The 14,426-nt window shown below is 39.0% G+C and overlaps 1 protein-coding gene across 1 annotated transcript in view; it reads left to right on the plus strand.

The window, feature by feature from the left end:
* CNTN3 (contactin 3) overlaps positions 1-14,426 on the plus strand; it is a 353,501-nt gene that overhangs the window by 189,343 nt on the left and 149,732 nt on the right. Inside the window, exon 5 of the mRNA XM_047746701.1 lies at positions 7,095-7,190. Coding sequence (XP_047602657.1) covers positions 7,095-7,190 — 96 coding nt within the window. The remainder of the gene's footprint in view (positions 1-7,094; positions 7,191-14,426) is intronic.

A 14,426-nucleotide genomic window follows, 5' to 3' on the forward strand; every position in this document is an offset into this window, starting at 1 on the left:
CTGTTCAGGTGATGATTGAATTTGGTAACTAAAAACCACTAAGTATTTCAACATTAAACATTAAGGACATTTAAAGCATGACACATGGAAGACTGTCACACTGCCTATATCTGTGTTCTTTTAACCGTTTATTTAACTATCACTACCAGGTAATATTTTGCATTTTAATTGAGAAGGTAACACTTCACCTCATAGCATCATGTAGAATTGTGTTACACAAGTAGTAAAGTTCACATGCAATTTTCAGCGATAATAATTTTAATAGTTCCTCATGCTCTAATTGCAAATGATAACAAGGAATTTGGAGGCAGAGCTCTAAATTTTTAAGCTTTAGGACCATTCAGTCAGCTGGTCAAAATTTCCAACATATTGCCACTTTTATGCTTCATTTTAATCCTCTTAGGGAAAAAATGGTTTGTTTTATTTTGCAGTCTTTTATTGTCATCCTTTTTTGTATTTATGACCTACGCAATTGCACATATGTGTACCTAATTCAACATATGGCCTTTGCCAGCATTTCCCATAAAATGTTCTACACAGAATTCTTTGATCAGATATGTTCAGGATACTCGTAATACCCATCCAATTTATGAGACCTCATCAGTGCCTACTTTATGTTAAGGTCTCTGACTTACTGTGTATAAAGAAAACTCATTTAATTTGGCTTTACACAGTGTCCCAAACTGACATTTGGGAAATGATAGACCTTCTTTGGCTAATTTTAAGTTCCTGCAGAGGTAGACTTTTATTCTAGCCCTCAGTTATACTCAGTAACATTTCACATATTCTGCTTGCTAGGTGATTACCTGAATTAATCTACATGGAGAAACCAACACCAGCTATCAGTAGCTAGTGGAATCAGATTCCAAATTGGGCACACGAGTATCAGGAAACCAGAGTCACCCCAGTCCTTTCTTTGTATCCATCACTAATTTCTTATGGTCTTGGCTACCTCTGCACAGCCTAGGGAGATGAGCCTAAAAAGAACATCCGTGAGAAGTCCATGGAAAACCAGCTCAATCCAGAAAACCAACAGACAGCCATCAAGGCAGACTATTTTATATGCTAGGAATGATCCATGTGCATTTTCCTAGGGAAAGCGGTCTGAATGAGGAGTGTACTTCTTTCCTGGCTCTACACACTTCCCTTTGATGCCACCCTTGGAGATACTGGCCCCATCGTGTAGCTTGAAGCTTTGGGATATCATAGTACAGCATTCTAGACTGTGGATGGAATTGAGGAAGAGTAAACAAAAGAAAAGGAAGTATGGAGATCTGGAGTTTTCCTTTGTTTTTCATTCCATTTCCCCAGTTTTACCTGTACTCATGTGTGTGTGCATGTGTGCACGCACGTGTGCACGTGTGCATGTACTCTATACAGTTTTATCACATATGTAGTTTGTGTATCCACTACTACCATCAATATCGCCGACAGTACCCTTTTATAACCCCACCCATACCTCTGCTCCCACCTCTCTAAACACTGGCACTGTGTTCTCTATTTCTAATTATTTTTAATTTAAAAACGATTATATAAAGGGAATCATACAGCTGGTAACCAATCAGGATTTTTTATTTTTTCATGCAGCATAATTCTCTGAAGATCCATCCAAGTTGAGAGGTATATCAGTAGTTCATTGCTTTTTATTGCTGCATAGTAGTCCATAATGCCTACATCCCACTGTTAGCTTAACCGTTGACCTATTGCAGGACATCTGGGTTATTTCCAGTCCAGGGTTATTGCAAATAAAGCTGTGTGAACTTTCATGCACAGAATTTTACATGAAGGTATGTTTTCATTTTTTCTGGGATAAATGAGTGACACAGTCGTCACACAGCTGTTTTCTAGAGGGGCTGTACACTTTTGCATTCCTACCAGCAAAGTAGGAATGATCCAGTTTCCCCACATCCTTGCAAGGTCTAGTGTTGTCACCATCTATTATTCTTAGCCATTCAGATATGCATGCTGTGCTATCTCATTAGAGATTTACTTTATATTTCCCTGATGGCTAATGATGCTGAAATTTCACATTGTTATTTGCCATCTGTATATCCTCTCCAGGGAAGTGTCTGTTCAGGTTGCTTGCCCATTTTCTAACTGAATAGTTTTATTTTTTATTATTGAGTTTTGAGGGGACTCAACATATTCTAGATACTGTTCATTTACTCGGTAAGTGGTTTGCAAACATTTTTTTTTTCCCAATGTGCAGCTGGTCTTTTCATTCTCTTCACATGAGCTTTCATAAGGCAAAAGTTTTTAATTCTGATCAAGTCCAGTTTATTAGTCTTCTCTTAATGATTCAGGTACTTGTTGTCCAATCTTTTGTTATCAAACACTCTTTGCTTCGCCCTAGATCCCAAAGATGCTCTCCTTTATATTTCTCTGAAAGTTCTATAGTTTTTTTTCTTTTATATTTAAGGTTCTGATTCATTTTGAGTTCATTTCTATATATGAGTGAGGTTTAGGTCTTTTTCTCTCTTTTCTTTGCTGGAGGAGCGGTTGGGGGCATGGGGTAACTGGGTGATGGGTATTAAGGAGGGCACATGATATAATGAGCTCTGGGTCTTATATGCAACTGATGAATCACTAAACTCCACCTCTACAACTAATAATACATTATATGTTAATTGAATTTAAATAAAAATTTAATTAAATTTAAAAATTTAAGTTGAGCATATTTTTTTTTTTAAAGATTGTATTTATTTATTTGACAGAGAGATCACAAGCAGGCAGAGAGGCAGGCAGAGAGAGGAGGAAGCAGGCTCCCTGCCGAGCAGAGAGCCCGATGCGGGGCTCGATCCCAGGACTCTGAGATCATGACCTGAGCCGAAGGCAGCGGCTTAACCCACTGAGCCACCCAGGTGCCCCTAAGTTGAGCATATTTACATGAGTTTATTTCTAGGCTATTTTCTTCCATGGATCTATGTATCTAGCCCTTCACCAATACCACACTGGCTTGATCATTGTATCTATAAAATAAGCTTTAGTATTAAGTAGAGTGATTATTTCCACTTTAGTCTTCTTAGTAAAGATGGTCTTAGCTATTCTAAAGGTCTGCGCTTTTACATACAAAAAATAAAGGTAGAACAAATTTTTTTAATGTTCTAGAATTTTGGTTAGTAGTTGCATTAAACCTAGATATCAGTCTGCAGAGAGTTCCTACTATGTTGAGTCTTCCGGTCCACAAACACAGTATGGCTCTCCATTTGCTTAAATTTGATTGTTTTCTGTCAGTATCTTGTCACTCTTGGCATATGTTTTATTCTCTGTATACCTAAATATTTCTTTTTTTTTTTAATGATTGTAAGCAGTTCTGCATTTCTAATTTTGGTTTCTACATGTTCAGTGTTAGTGTCTAGAAATTGTATCTTCTATGTTATTTAACTCACTTACTTATACTGAGAAGTTGTGGTTTCATTTTGTTTTGTTTTTGATAGTTTCCTTCTCATTTTCCATTTAGACGTGTCATCTGCAAATAGGGGTAGTTTGTTTCTTCCTCTCCAAACTGTATCCTTTTTATTTCTTGTTCTTTCATTATTGCAGTACATTTTAGTACAATACTAAGACTGTTAGGTAAGAATGGATATCCTTGTCATATTCCTGACATTAGGGAAAAGCCTTCAGTCCTATACCATCAGATATGATGGTAACTGTACTTTTGTTGTTGTTGTTGTTTTAATATTTTATTTATTTATTTGACAGACAAAGATCACAAGTAGGCAAAGAGACAGGCAGAGAGAGAGGAGGAAGCAGGCTCCCCACTGAGCAGAGAGCCCCATGTGGGGCTCTATCCCAGGACCCTGGGATCATGACCTTAGCCGAAGGCAGAGGCTTAACCCTCTGAGCCACCCAGGCACCCCTGTAACTGTACTTCTTTATACATGCTTTTTTATCATTTTGGTTTGTGTTTCAAGTCAAGCTAAGTAGAAGTTCCAGAATAATTTCAGAGTTTACAAGAATTGAAAAGGAGACAAAACTAGATTTCTGAGAAGTTTCTATCTAGTAATTCCTGGATTTAATTTTTACTTATTTTGACTCACAAGGAGAGGTTGTTCTAATATAGTTCTTGCCAAGCATGGATTCTACACAGCCTTCACTTGAGTTTGGGTGACACATATAACCTTCAAGTAGGTCATTCAGTTACCTAAAACTTTTTACACACTTAGGCTACCTTTATCTCTGTGGTCTTCAGTTTTCCCCCAAAAGGGAGGAAATCTTGCTATGTTTTGAAGTAGATGTTCTTATGCATCAGTTTTTTCCTTGGTTGATCCCTGTGTCTGAACAGAATCTCCCTCTCCATCCCCCGCCCCACCCTCTATCTGACTGGCCAACTGCTGCTCTTTCAACACATCTCGTCCATCTCTAGGTTGAGTGTTTGTTCCTCTGTGTACTTACCTCTGCAAAGAGCAGGTTCTCACTGTTGGTATCAAGTCCATCTCTAACCAGACAGGGCTCTCCTTGAAAGGACGCTCCAGTGACTTATATTTCAGAACATGCATGCAGCGGGCTGAAGTCTTCAGTGGATAGTTGTTCAATAAATGACTACTTCACTTCTCATCCTTGCTGCTAAATGGATGTTCCAAAGATTCTTTACCTCATGGGCATTTTCATACGTTCCACAATGAAATGTTTTAAGATACTTAATCTGGGTTGAACTTGATATATCTTAGTAGGAAGCCACAAAGTTCTATTTTGTGTGCTTAGACTTTAGCTAGTGAGCTTCTTAAAAATGCAGATCCCAGGGGTGCCTGGGTGGCTCAGTGGTTAAAGCCTCTGCCTTCGGCTCAGGTCATGATCCCAGGGTCCTGGGATCGAGCCTCACATCGGGCTCTCTGCTCAGCAGGGAGCCTGCCTCCTCCTCCTCCTCTCTCTCTCTGCCTGCCTCTCTGCCTACTTGTGATCTGTCTGTCAAATAAATAAAAATCTTAAAAAAAAAAATGCAGATCCCATTCTAACTTACTAGTTTTAAGTGATTTCCCAAGTATCTGCTTTCGTAATAGGAATCTAGGTAATAATGGCACAGTTGGTCCTATACAATGCTTGGAGTAACATGAACTAAGAATTCAGGGGATTGGGTATTAAAGAAAACAAAAATTCATGGTAGTCACCGTGATTTGCTAGCAAGAAAGCCCTGGAAAACATGTTGAAGCCAGTATAGGTATTTTGCTGTGCTTTCCCTCATGTCTGCTCCACAAACTGGCTACAGGTATCCAAAAAATAAAATTCTTTGCCCATGTATAGCATTAGAGGCAGTATCAATGCAAGTGTCTAGCTCAATTAGCAGGTCTGTTCTAGGCCCCATTAGTGCTTTAAACAAAAGGGATTTTTTTTTACCTCTAGGGGAGAAGAGACATTATTAGTTTCCATAGAACTCTTTTATCCTTTTTTTGCATATTCGAGCTAAAATCAGTGATGAATCACTTCCATGGTGTGAATTTATGTAACAGAATAAAACAAGAATTGGGTAAGAAATCAGCAATGATGACACATACTTGGTTGCCAAAAATTGTCATTTGATATTATTTTTCCATGTACAGACTATGTTCTGATATGATGCACTTCCCCATTTAGATAATGGAAAACATTTGGATGGTCAAGTTTTGCAGTTCCAGCTCAGGCACATATCAGGAACCTTAATATTTTCACTATGTTGCATTTTAGTTACACATTTAAGATAATATAATACCGTGTTACCCTATCGTTTTTGTAGGGAAACTTTTTGTTAAGAAAGTGCAGAAACACATTTTTTTTTCTTCTTTTATGGGCACATATAGCGAGTTTTGCTGAATAGCTTTATTCCGCGCTTATAACCTAGTAATTTAATGCTGCTTTTCAGTAACATTAAAGTGAAACAAGTAGACCTTCTTATTTCCCTCTGATAGGCTGATTTAAGGTGCTTAGAATATTCATAGCTGTCTACAGTCTGTAGTTTTATCAGTTTGAAGATAATTATTTGACTTTTTACATTTTCAAGGCAGGGTTGAAATTTTCCTAGTTGTGTTCTGAAGTAGACACATTGCCTTACCACACAGTCAATTAATATGAACCCTTAAGAGCTATGAAATGAGTGTATTCTTTCATGAATTGACAGTGCAATCGTTCTGATACAGAAAGTGACACCACTGAGTATATTAACGGCAGAATTCACAAGTTTTGGGTTCAAAGAAACAGATTTTTTTTTTCTTCCTCTTTCCCCAAAGGCTTAAGCTTTGTACCGAATGAACCAACATAATTTTCTCCCTTCTGTAATTTATGCTGGAGAATGAGAATCAGAATTTGTTGTCCTGGACTGTGGCTGGAAGAAATTTAACAATTTGAAAAAATAATCACTGCTGATCAAAATAGCATTTGCTTTGATTGCTTTTTTAAAAACATGGGGGAAAAAAGTCTTTGGACAATTGTAAAAATGATTTTCATTTTTTCACAGCTGCATACGTAAAGGAATAGGAGGATCTAATTTACTGTGATCCTTTGAAGTCTACCGGGGTGGTGATTTTCAGTGATACACGTCCTGTATGGAACCCTTCCAGACATGGGACAGATAGGACTTGTAACCAGAATCTGAATGTTTTCACTTCTTTTTGTGAATAACAACAATATTTCTAGGTATAATAAAATTTATTTAGGCTACTTATGATAAAAAAAATTGGGTGAGAGAAATTCATGAATCGCTGGCTTTCGTTAAAAGGTAAAGTTACACATCTCCAAGGGGTGATGAATCACTGTGGCAAATGTGGATATAGTTTTATGTATATTTTTGGTTCAAGATATTTCATGTCCTTCTTTGAGTCTTACTGTGTGGTTATTTCTTTCCACTATGCTTCATCCTTTGGGATAGCCCAGGCCATTTCTGACACTGTTCCAGCACCACAGGATTAATGGGTATATCGTTTTATCATATTGCTAAATTACTAAGAAGCCTTAATAATGAAATCAAAATCCTAATTTTCCTTCTCCAAGCAAATGTTCTCCTCTTGAGATTCCTGAGAAAGGGTTATAAAAATTATCCTGCAAAAGAATGGATTGTCTTTGTGTGAAGATTTGAATTTGTATTGTCCTTTCTGAAATTCCACTTTGTTTTGTTTTCAAATCAGATCTTGAAAATTTTAAAACCAAAATGAGGAGTACGGTGTCTGTGCGTGAAGGCCAGGGAGTCGTCCTGCTCTGTGGCCCACCGCCACACTCCGGAGGTGAGAAGTGGTCTGTTTGTGTTTTTTATACTTATTGAGTAAGTTTCAGTGCAAGACCTACAGCATATGTAATGTTATTGCTCCCTTAAATTACCCTTAGAAAATTGATAACCCAAGTATTGGATTCTGTCAGCTGAGTTGGAATGTAAGAAACTCTACAAAAGAGTCCATCCAGAGAAGTTTATAAACATAATTTATTACAGCAAGAAGTGTTGTAAAGGCAAGTGAGATCAAGTTTGTTTCAGGTACCTAATGGTGCTGAACAGGGCTTCTTATGCCCTGTTTCATTTGTTACTTAATTTTAGACCATGACATACATTAGAGTCTTTGTGGAATCTTTGTGGTTTCCTTCTTTCTCTGTCTCTCTCCCTTTCCCTCTCTTTTTCTCTCTCCCTCCCTCTCTGTATCTCTCATATACACACTTAAACATGATGATTAACATATGCTATTTGATCTTTTTATGTATGATACACACATGAAAATGATGTGTGTATGTGTACTCGCATCATTGTCATCGGGGTGTTGGAATTACAAATTTTATGCTACATTGGTATAAATTGAAATACTGCTGTAAGTTCAGAAGCTTAACAGACTACCCGAGTGAAAATGAACTTCAGCATGTATGAAAATAATTTAATAAGCACTGCTCCCCAGTAAGAGCCTGGAGTGTAGGTTTGATTTTGCTCTCATGCTTACTCCTGCAAACTTGGTCATTTGCGGGAACAAAGAGGGCATTATTAATATATAAATCACTGTTCTTGGAGAAACAAACTATTCTTTTCTTGAGAGGATGGGAATTACTGAGAGATAAATGTGTTAGAGAGGATCTTTCTGACCAGAGGCAAAACTGAGAAGTCTTCCCATCACAGTGAAGTTTATTCAAATGAAAATATGATGGATTTATTTGTTTTGTGACATACAGGTCTTTTCTCCCCAGTCAGTTTTAATCACAAAACCCTCAGTCCAATAAAACAAACATATCCCATCTTGGCTATCTGGGCACTTGAAGTGTATGAGCCAAGAGAATATTGCAAGTGCGGGGCTTGACTAGCAGACATGATTGCCATGGTATTGGAGGTATAGGTTTATTTCGGGCTCCTCAATCTACTTCAGTAATGTATATTTTCTGGAGTCCTGACTTCCCAAAGAAATGTTAACTTTGAAGGGAAACAGAGTCTCGTGAATGCAGGTTAAATAACTGAGCTCAAACTGGTTTGAAGAAAATAGGGAGATTACTGGCCCCACATCACTGGGATGATTAGTTGACCTCTGGTTGAGCTGTATGGTTGTCAGGGAGATGCACCACCCAGAAAGACCTGTGGCCTCACTGAGGGTATGGGGTCAGTGAGCCTCCAGGTCTTAGCTCCCTTACAGTCTCCTCAACTATAGAAAGCCAGTTGCACATAGTCTCACCCTGTCTGCAGCAGCCCACATCTGGTGACTCATCAGGTAGGAATAAAAGGTCAGCCCTTTCTGCTCAACACTAGAGAGTTCGGGTGGGCAGTCCTTCTAGAGCTTCCCACCAGAATATCCAGGGCATTTTTGGATCATATCACAGTTGGACTTCTTTTGCTTCCCAGTCGTCCTCCTGCTTCTTTCCTTTTATAAGGTTTGATAATTGATAAAAATATTTTATCCCAAACTCTATCTCATTGTCTACTCTCTGAGAACCCAGTCTGGCATTCTGCTGGAGCCACAGGTTCAATTAATTTCATGAACAGTTGTCCTTTCCTTGTATCTCTTGGGTCTACTTCCTTCAGTGTTGATCCCATGTAACGTAGAATCCTTGTGGTGTCAAAGGTGGCCTTCAACAACTCCAAGCTCTTGTAGTCCCTAATGCTAGAGATGCTAATGAACCAGACACCTGTTGCTTAATGGCTGTTGGTTTTAACTGAATCATCCTCATTTAGGGGATGGTTCCTGCAGTAGGAGGTCGGGGTCAGCTGTCTACTGATAAGCACTGGGATGAGAAACATATTTTCTACAAGAAAAGAGGGTTTTGCTATGAGAAAAAAAAGGAGGCAATGTATCAGAAAGAATCAATGGTTAGAACTACACATAGTAAGGAAGTATAAAAATAAGTTTATTTTTAAAACAAATGTAAAATAACAGTTGGAACATCTTGTTTATGATGAGTTTTAGAAATGTTGGCCTGATTTAAGATCCTGACTGAGTGATCGCTAAGTGTTTTTACACTTAGATATTTGCTGATAACAAAGGCAGGACCTCTCCATTGACTAAGCTGTTGGATGAAACATGTTCCAAAGATGAATCTTTTCTAATATCATGCAACTGGAGAACTGTTGATGACTTCCTGTATTTCTCTTCTGATTTTTTTTAGAGCACATAGGTTGGGGCGACTGTGGAAATCAAGTAGGACTGTAGATGAAAACGGAAAGAAACTGCCCCGGATGTGACACGTTAGCACTGAAGAAGCCATACCATGCACACGGTTATGAAGAAGTGAACAAAGCATGCCTTCCTTCATGCTAGATCGTGCAAGAAAATGGTCAGGGCTCGTGTGTCAGATTTAGATGCTGAAAACAGGATTCTCATTGATTCAAATTTACCTAATGCTAAGATATTCACAATTTACATCCACTGCCCTGACACATTGGCCTGTGAACTCCTTGAAGACAGAGCCCAAATCACTGTTGGCTCTGCACCTGAGTGCTCAAGGGAAAGTGAATGTCCACACATATGAAAATAATTTAATAAGCATTTAACAAGCAGCACAAGGCTGGTTGGTGTAACAAGTAGTCAGTGAATATTAGTTGAATGTATGCACACATTCATGAGATGACTAAAAGAATCCTTTTTTTTAGAGTTGGTCACTTATAAAGGCATTTTGAGAAATCACTAGAAACTTTGATTCTAGAGGTCTAAGCATCTAAAAACCAGTATGCCCTGGGTGCCAACCAGAGAGGTGTAGGCACTGACAAATGAGAGCGAACTCCAACCACAGCAGCTGATATCAGCCGTGCTTCCCAGCCCTTACTGACTTAGGGAGTTGTAATTTGATGAACAGTGTGAAGTAGGTCACAAAACAGCTGAAGCTGTGACACCAGGGCTTATCAGTCACGTGGTTTGTGGTGCCCATGGCCCACCCTGTGTCCCTAGGAGACATGCACTTGCCTTTCTCTGTCTTCACCATTCTGCATTATCTTCATTCACTTCTTCCCATTTCTTCTTGGTCTCTCCTCAGGGACTGGAAATGTTTATGCTGATTACTGAAGACACCTTCATAGTCTGTTCATCCACCATATTCCTTACCAGAGCCATACTCTAACAGAGAAGGCACATAATGGCAAAATAATCATAATCATAGTAATAGTAAAAATAATATTCCTAGTCCTAAGAGCCTGTATTTATGGAGTTCTCCTTAGATGCTAAACAGTGTGATGGCTCTTCTTAGAAATCATCTGCTAGAAGATTCTTTTGGTTAAAAGTATGGAGAGGAACTGGTTGAGTGACAATTTAAGGGTCAGGAAGCTTCCATTCTGGAGATGCCAAGGAGCTCAGCTCTCACCCAGCCAGTACCTGAATGCCTTGAGTCCACACTCCTTGCTTATAAATGATGGGTGAAGCAGGAGGCTGGAAAGGAAACTTCAGCCCTGAGCCACCCAGCTGTTACTCAGCGCTACAGTTTGAGAGTTCACAAAGTGTGGCTTGGAGAGAAAGTAGTCTTCTTAAAATCATAGAACTCTGAAGAAGTAGAATTAGATCCTCAATGCCTGAGTCCTGGGCCATGGCTCCTTCTGTTATGGTGCAGCCTGAACCAGCCCCCAGGTGCCGTTCTCTAAATGGTTGTAGTACAAAGGGACAGAGTCCTTAGTGAAAGGTCACTATCTAAGCCAAGGGCTTCTGACATTTCAGATCAGATGCAGCAGAGTTAGTGGTTTAGTTTTTTGTTTTTTTGTCTTTTTTTTTCTTTTAAGATTTTATTTATTTATTTGACAGAGAAATCACAAGCAGAGAGGCAGGCAGAGAGAGAGGGGGAAGCAGACTCCCCCGTTGAGCAGAGAGCCCGATGTGGGGTTCGATCCCAGGACCCCGGGATCATGACCTGAGCCAAAGGCAGAGGCTTAACCCTCTGAGCCACCCAGGTGCCCCGTGGTTTAGTTTTAATATCCAAGGCCATTGTTTATGGAAACACAACAGACAACAGAGCAGCAATGCCTAAAGTCCTTGTGAGCAGAAATCCCCCCAGAGTTCAACTAAATGCCCAAATCAGGTATTTGCTAGTCCAGGGCTTCTGAGAGTTTGATGGCAAGTGAATCAACTGGGGACTGCTAAAATTCAGATTCTGAATCAGTGGGTTTCGGTTGGAGCCTGGGACTCGGCATTTTCAATAATCTCTCTCATGAAGCTGATGCTGCTGGCCCATGGACCACACTCTGAATAGCAAAATCCTAGCCTCTCTCTTCCATTTTGTGGAGTCCCTAATGATTTCCCTGTTACCTATTTCTGCCCTCACTCTTCCTTTCTCCTAGCCAGTTTCTTGTCCTAAACATTAGAATATGTTTTGTAGTGTGAGAACCAAAATATTACCTCTCCACTGAGGACATCACTTTATTTTTCTTCCATTCACGACTAAAGAGTCCTTCTCAAGATGATCTTCACTCAGATTGATGCCCTTGTTTGGTGGCCTTCCTGGTCTTGAACAGATTTTTATATATTTAATGTCTCCTAAAACTCTTATCTTTCCTTTTTTTCTAAGTCCTGGATGTAAGAGGGTTGCCCTTTCAGTGTTGCCCTTGAAATAAAGGGGCTAGAGTCCCAAGCATAGCAGCAATCATTGTTTTATCTCATGACTTCTAACCTCCCAGGTATGACATGAAAGGCAAATGTAACCTTGAACTTGACGTTAGTTTAGATCTAGGAATTCATAAAGAACCTCACCAAAAACAGACTCTTCAGATTTTGAAATTAGATTATATGACATGAATTAGGTGCCGATGGAAACCATTAGTTGCATATATTAGTTTCTGCAAAACTCGTTTGAGTATGTCTCAGATTTCTGAGTGAGATGATGCTTTTATCTTTTAAGTCACAATAAAAAGAAGATATCAAGGTACAAAGACACAGCAGTTATAGTGTGCCATGCATTTTTTTAATCATCAAGAGATATAGTGTGCCCCCAGTTTTATCTTTCCCACACTGCTTTCTGCCGTCTTCTTGTGAGGGGACACTTCAGGAGTCTCTAAAGAGTCCTGGGCTAGAAAGACATTCCTCATTTGGTGATGTGGAGGTCATGGAGTTGGGACTCACACCAAATATGTTCTCTTTGGCTTTGGGTCGTGTTTCTCCTGTAGCCAGCAACGTGATCTGTAAGAGCTACTTCACAGCTATTTACTGAAGGTCACAATAGCTGATGTTACCTTTTTTTTTAAAATTTCAAGGTTTTTTAAAATATTTTTTTGATGTTCTTATTAACATATATTGTATTATTAGCCCTAGGGGTACAGGTCTATGAGTCGCCAGGTTTACACTTCACAGCACTTGCCATAACACATACCTTCCCCAATGTAAGGCTTTTCTTTTTTTTCGTGACTTTTTAAATTATTGACCCATAGTAAAATTGCATTAAAATCTCTTCTCTTATAAATAAATTGTTTACTTTCTATTGTTCATTTGGGATAAAAATCAGAAATATTCTCCCAGAATAGACAAGGGAATTCTACATGTTCAAAGCCTAAATAAGGGTACTGAAGTATAGAAACTGCATTTATTATTTATACTCCTGTAATTCACTTATGCAGATAATTTATAAGAAAGTGGCAGCAACCTGGGGCTGCTTTGCTTAAGAGCAGTCACTATTTATTTCATGCCAATAAGAAGGAAAAATTGTTTCATGGTAGATGACAATTAGGAATTTCTCTTAGGAATCCCTACAACTCCTAAGCAACACAGGTCACCGTCATTTGAAAGGGGACTTATCGTCCGCGCATTCTGTGACATTTTTTTGCCATTTCCTGTCCGTTGGCTTCTCTACAGAACAACTCAGTATCTCTCTGAGGCAAGAGGAATTAGAATCCTCTTAGAAAGTAGTTGGAAAACTAGGAATTGACAAGTTAGAAATAAGAGACTGGACATGAATTATCTGTAGCTTTAATTATTAATCTAGTTACCAACAGCGTGAAAAGCTGGGAATTAGTGTAATTACCATGCAGTTGCTGGTATCACTATAAAATCATTAGAAATTCAAATGCACTGGAGAAATTACCCTATTATAAATAAGGTTAGAAGACTAGTTCATGGACACTTCATGATAAATATTAATTAGACAGGAATTCATAAGCTGATCAGGTTTATTGCATATACACATGTTAAGAAAGAGTTGATTTGTGTTCAAAGATGGCTGATGATATTAATTCTGAGTAAGGAAGAGGTGGTAAGCTCTCGCCATGTTTAGTCTCCGATCTAGCTTCCTGTCTGTGCTGTGTGTATCTTCTTCCTGACATGACAGCCCTGGATACTGCCATCCACTCACAACAACATGGCCTTTGGGATGTTAAAGGACCATGTGAGATGCCAAACAGCGGGTAGTGAAGGCTGAAGTGACTTTATGCTAAAAATTGCTTTGTAAATCCTGGTGTGACAGAGGTGAGAACCGTTAGCAAGATAACCAGATGGCATGGGATTTACACCTGCTGTATCAACATCTTTGGTGAGGTTTGTTTGTGTTTTTTTTCTCTTTCTTTCCTTCCTCAAGACTGTAAAGCAAAAGTCCTCTCTTGTAGCGTAGACAAGACAAGCCTGAGGAAAAGGTGCCACGTAGGAATTCTCTGGTTGTGTCCAGTTGCTAGACCTGTCATTAACATGACAAGACAACTTGATGTGCTTTTTGATGGCTTTTTGATGGGATTAACCCAAAACAACAACTTCCACAAATAAAATGTGAATTTAACACCATTTTCTCTTAGATGCTCTTTTTTCCTTAAACTCCCCTTCTCTACCATTCATGCTTGTAATCTCATCAAACTTAGAACAATAGTTTCTTAAAACACTCTGAAGTAAAGAATACTATGACGTTCTCGGGCTTTTGGGCTTCCATCACATTTGCACCAGTCACTGTGTGAAATGTTTCTCTGAGAACCCAGTGGTTTCTCTTTCCTTAGAGCTGAAAGAGCCGTATCTTAACAGGCATTTATGCCCTCACAAGTTGTGAGATCAAGATAAACCAGATGACTGGTGGATTCCTGAGGAATGAGCATCTGCGCCGGGAGAGCAGAT

Source organism: Lutra lutra, chromosome 1, assembly GCF_902655055.1.
Source record: "Lutra lutra chromosome 1, mLutLut1.2, whole genome shotgun sequence".
NCBI classification, from domain to species: domain Eukaryota; kingdom Metazoa; phylum Chordata; class Mammalia; order Carnivora; family Mustelidae; genus Lutra; species Lutra lutra.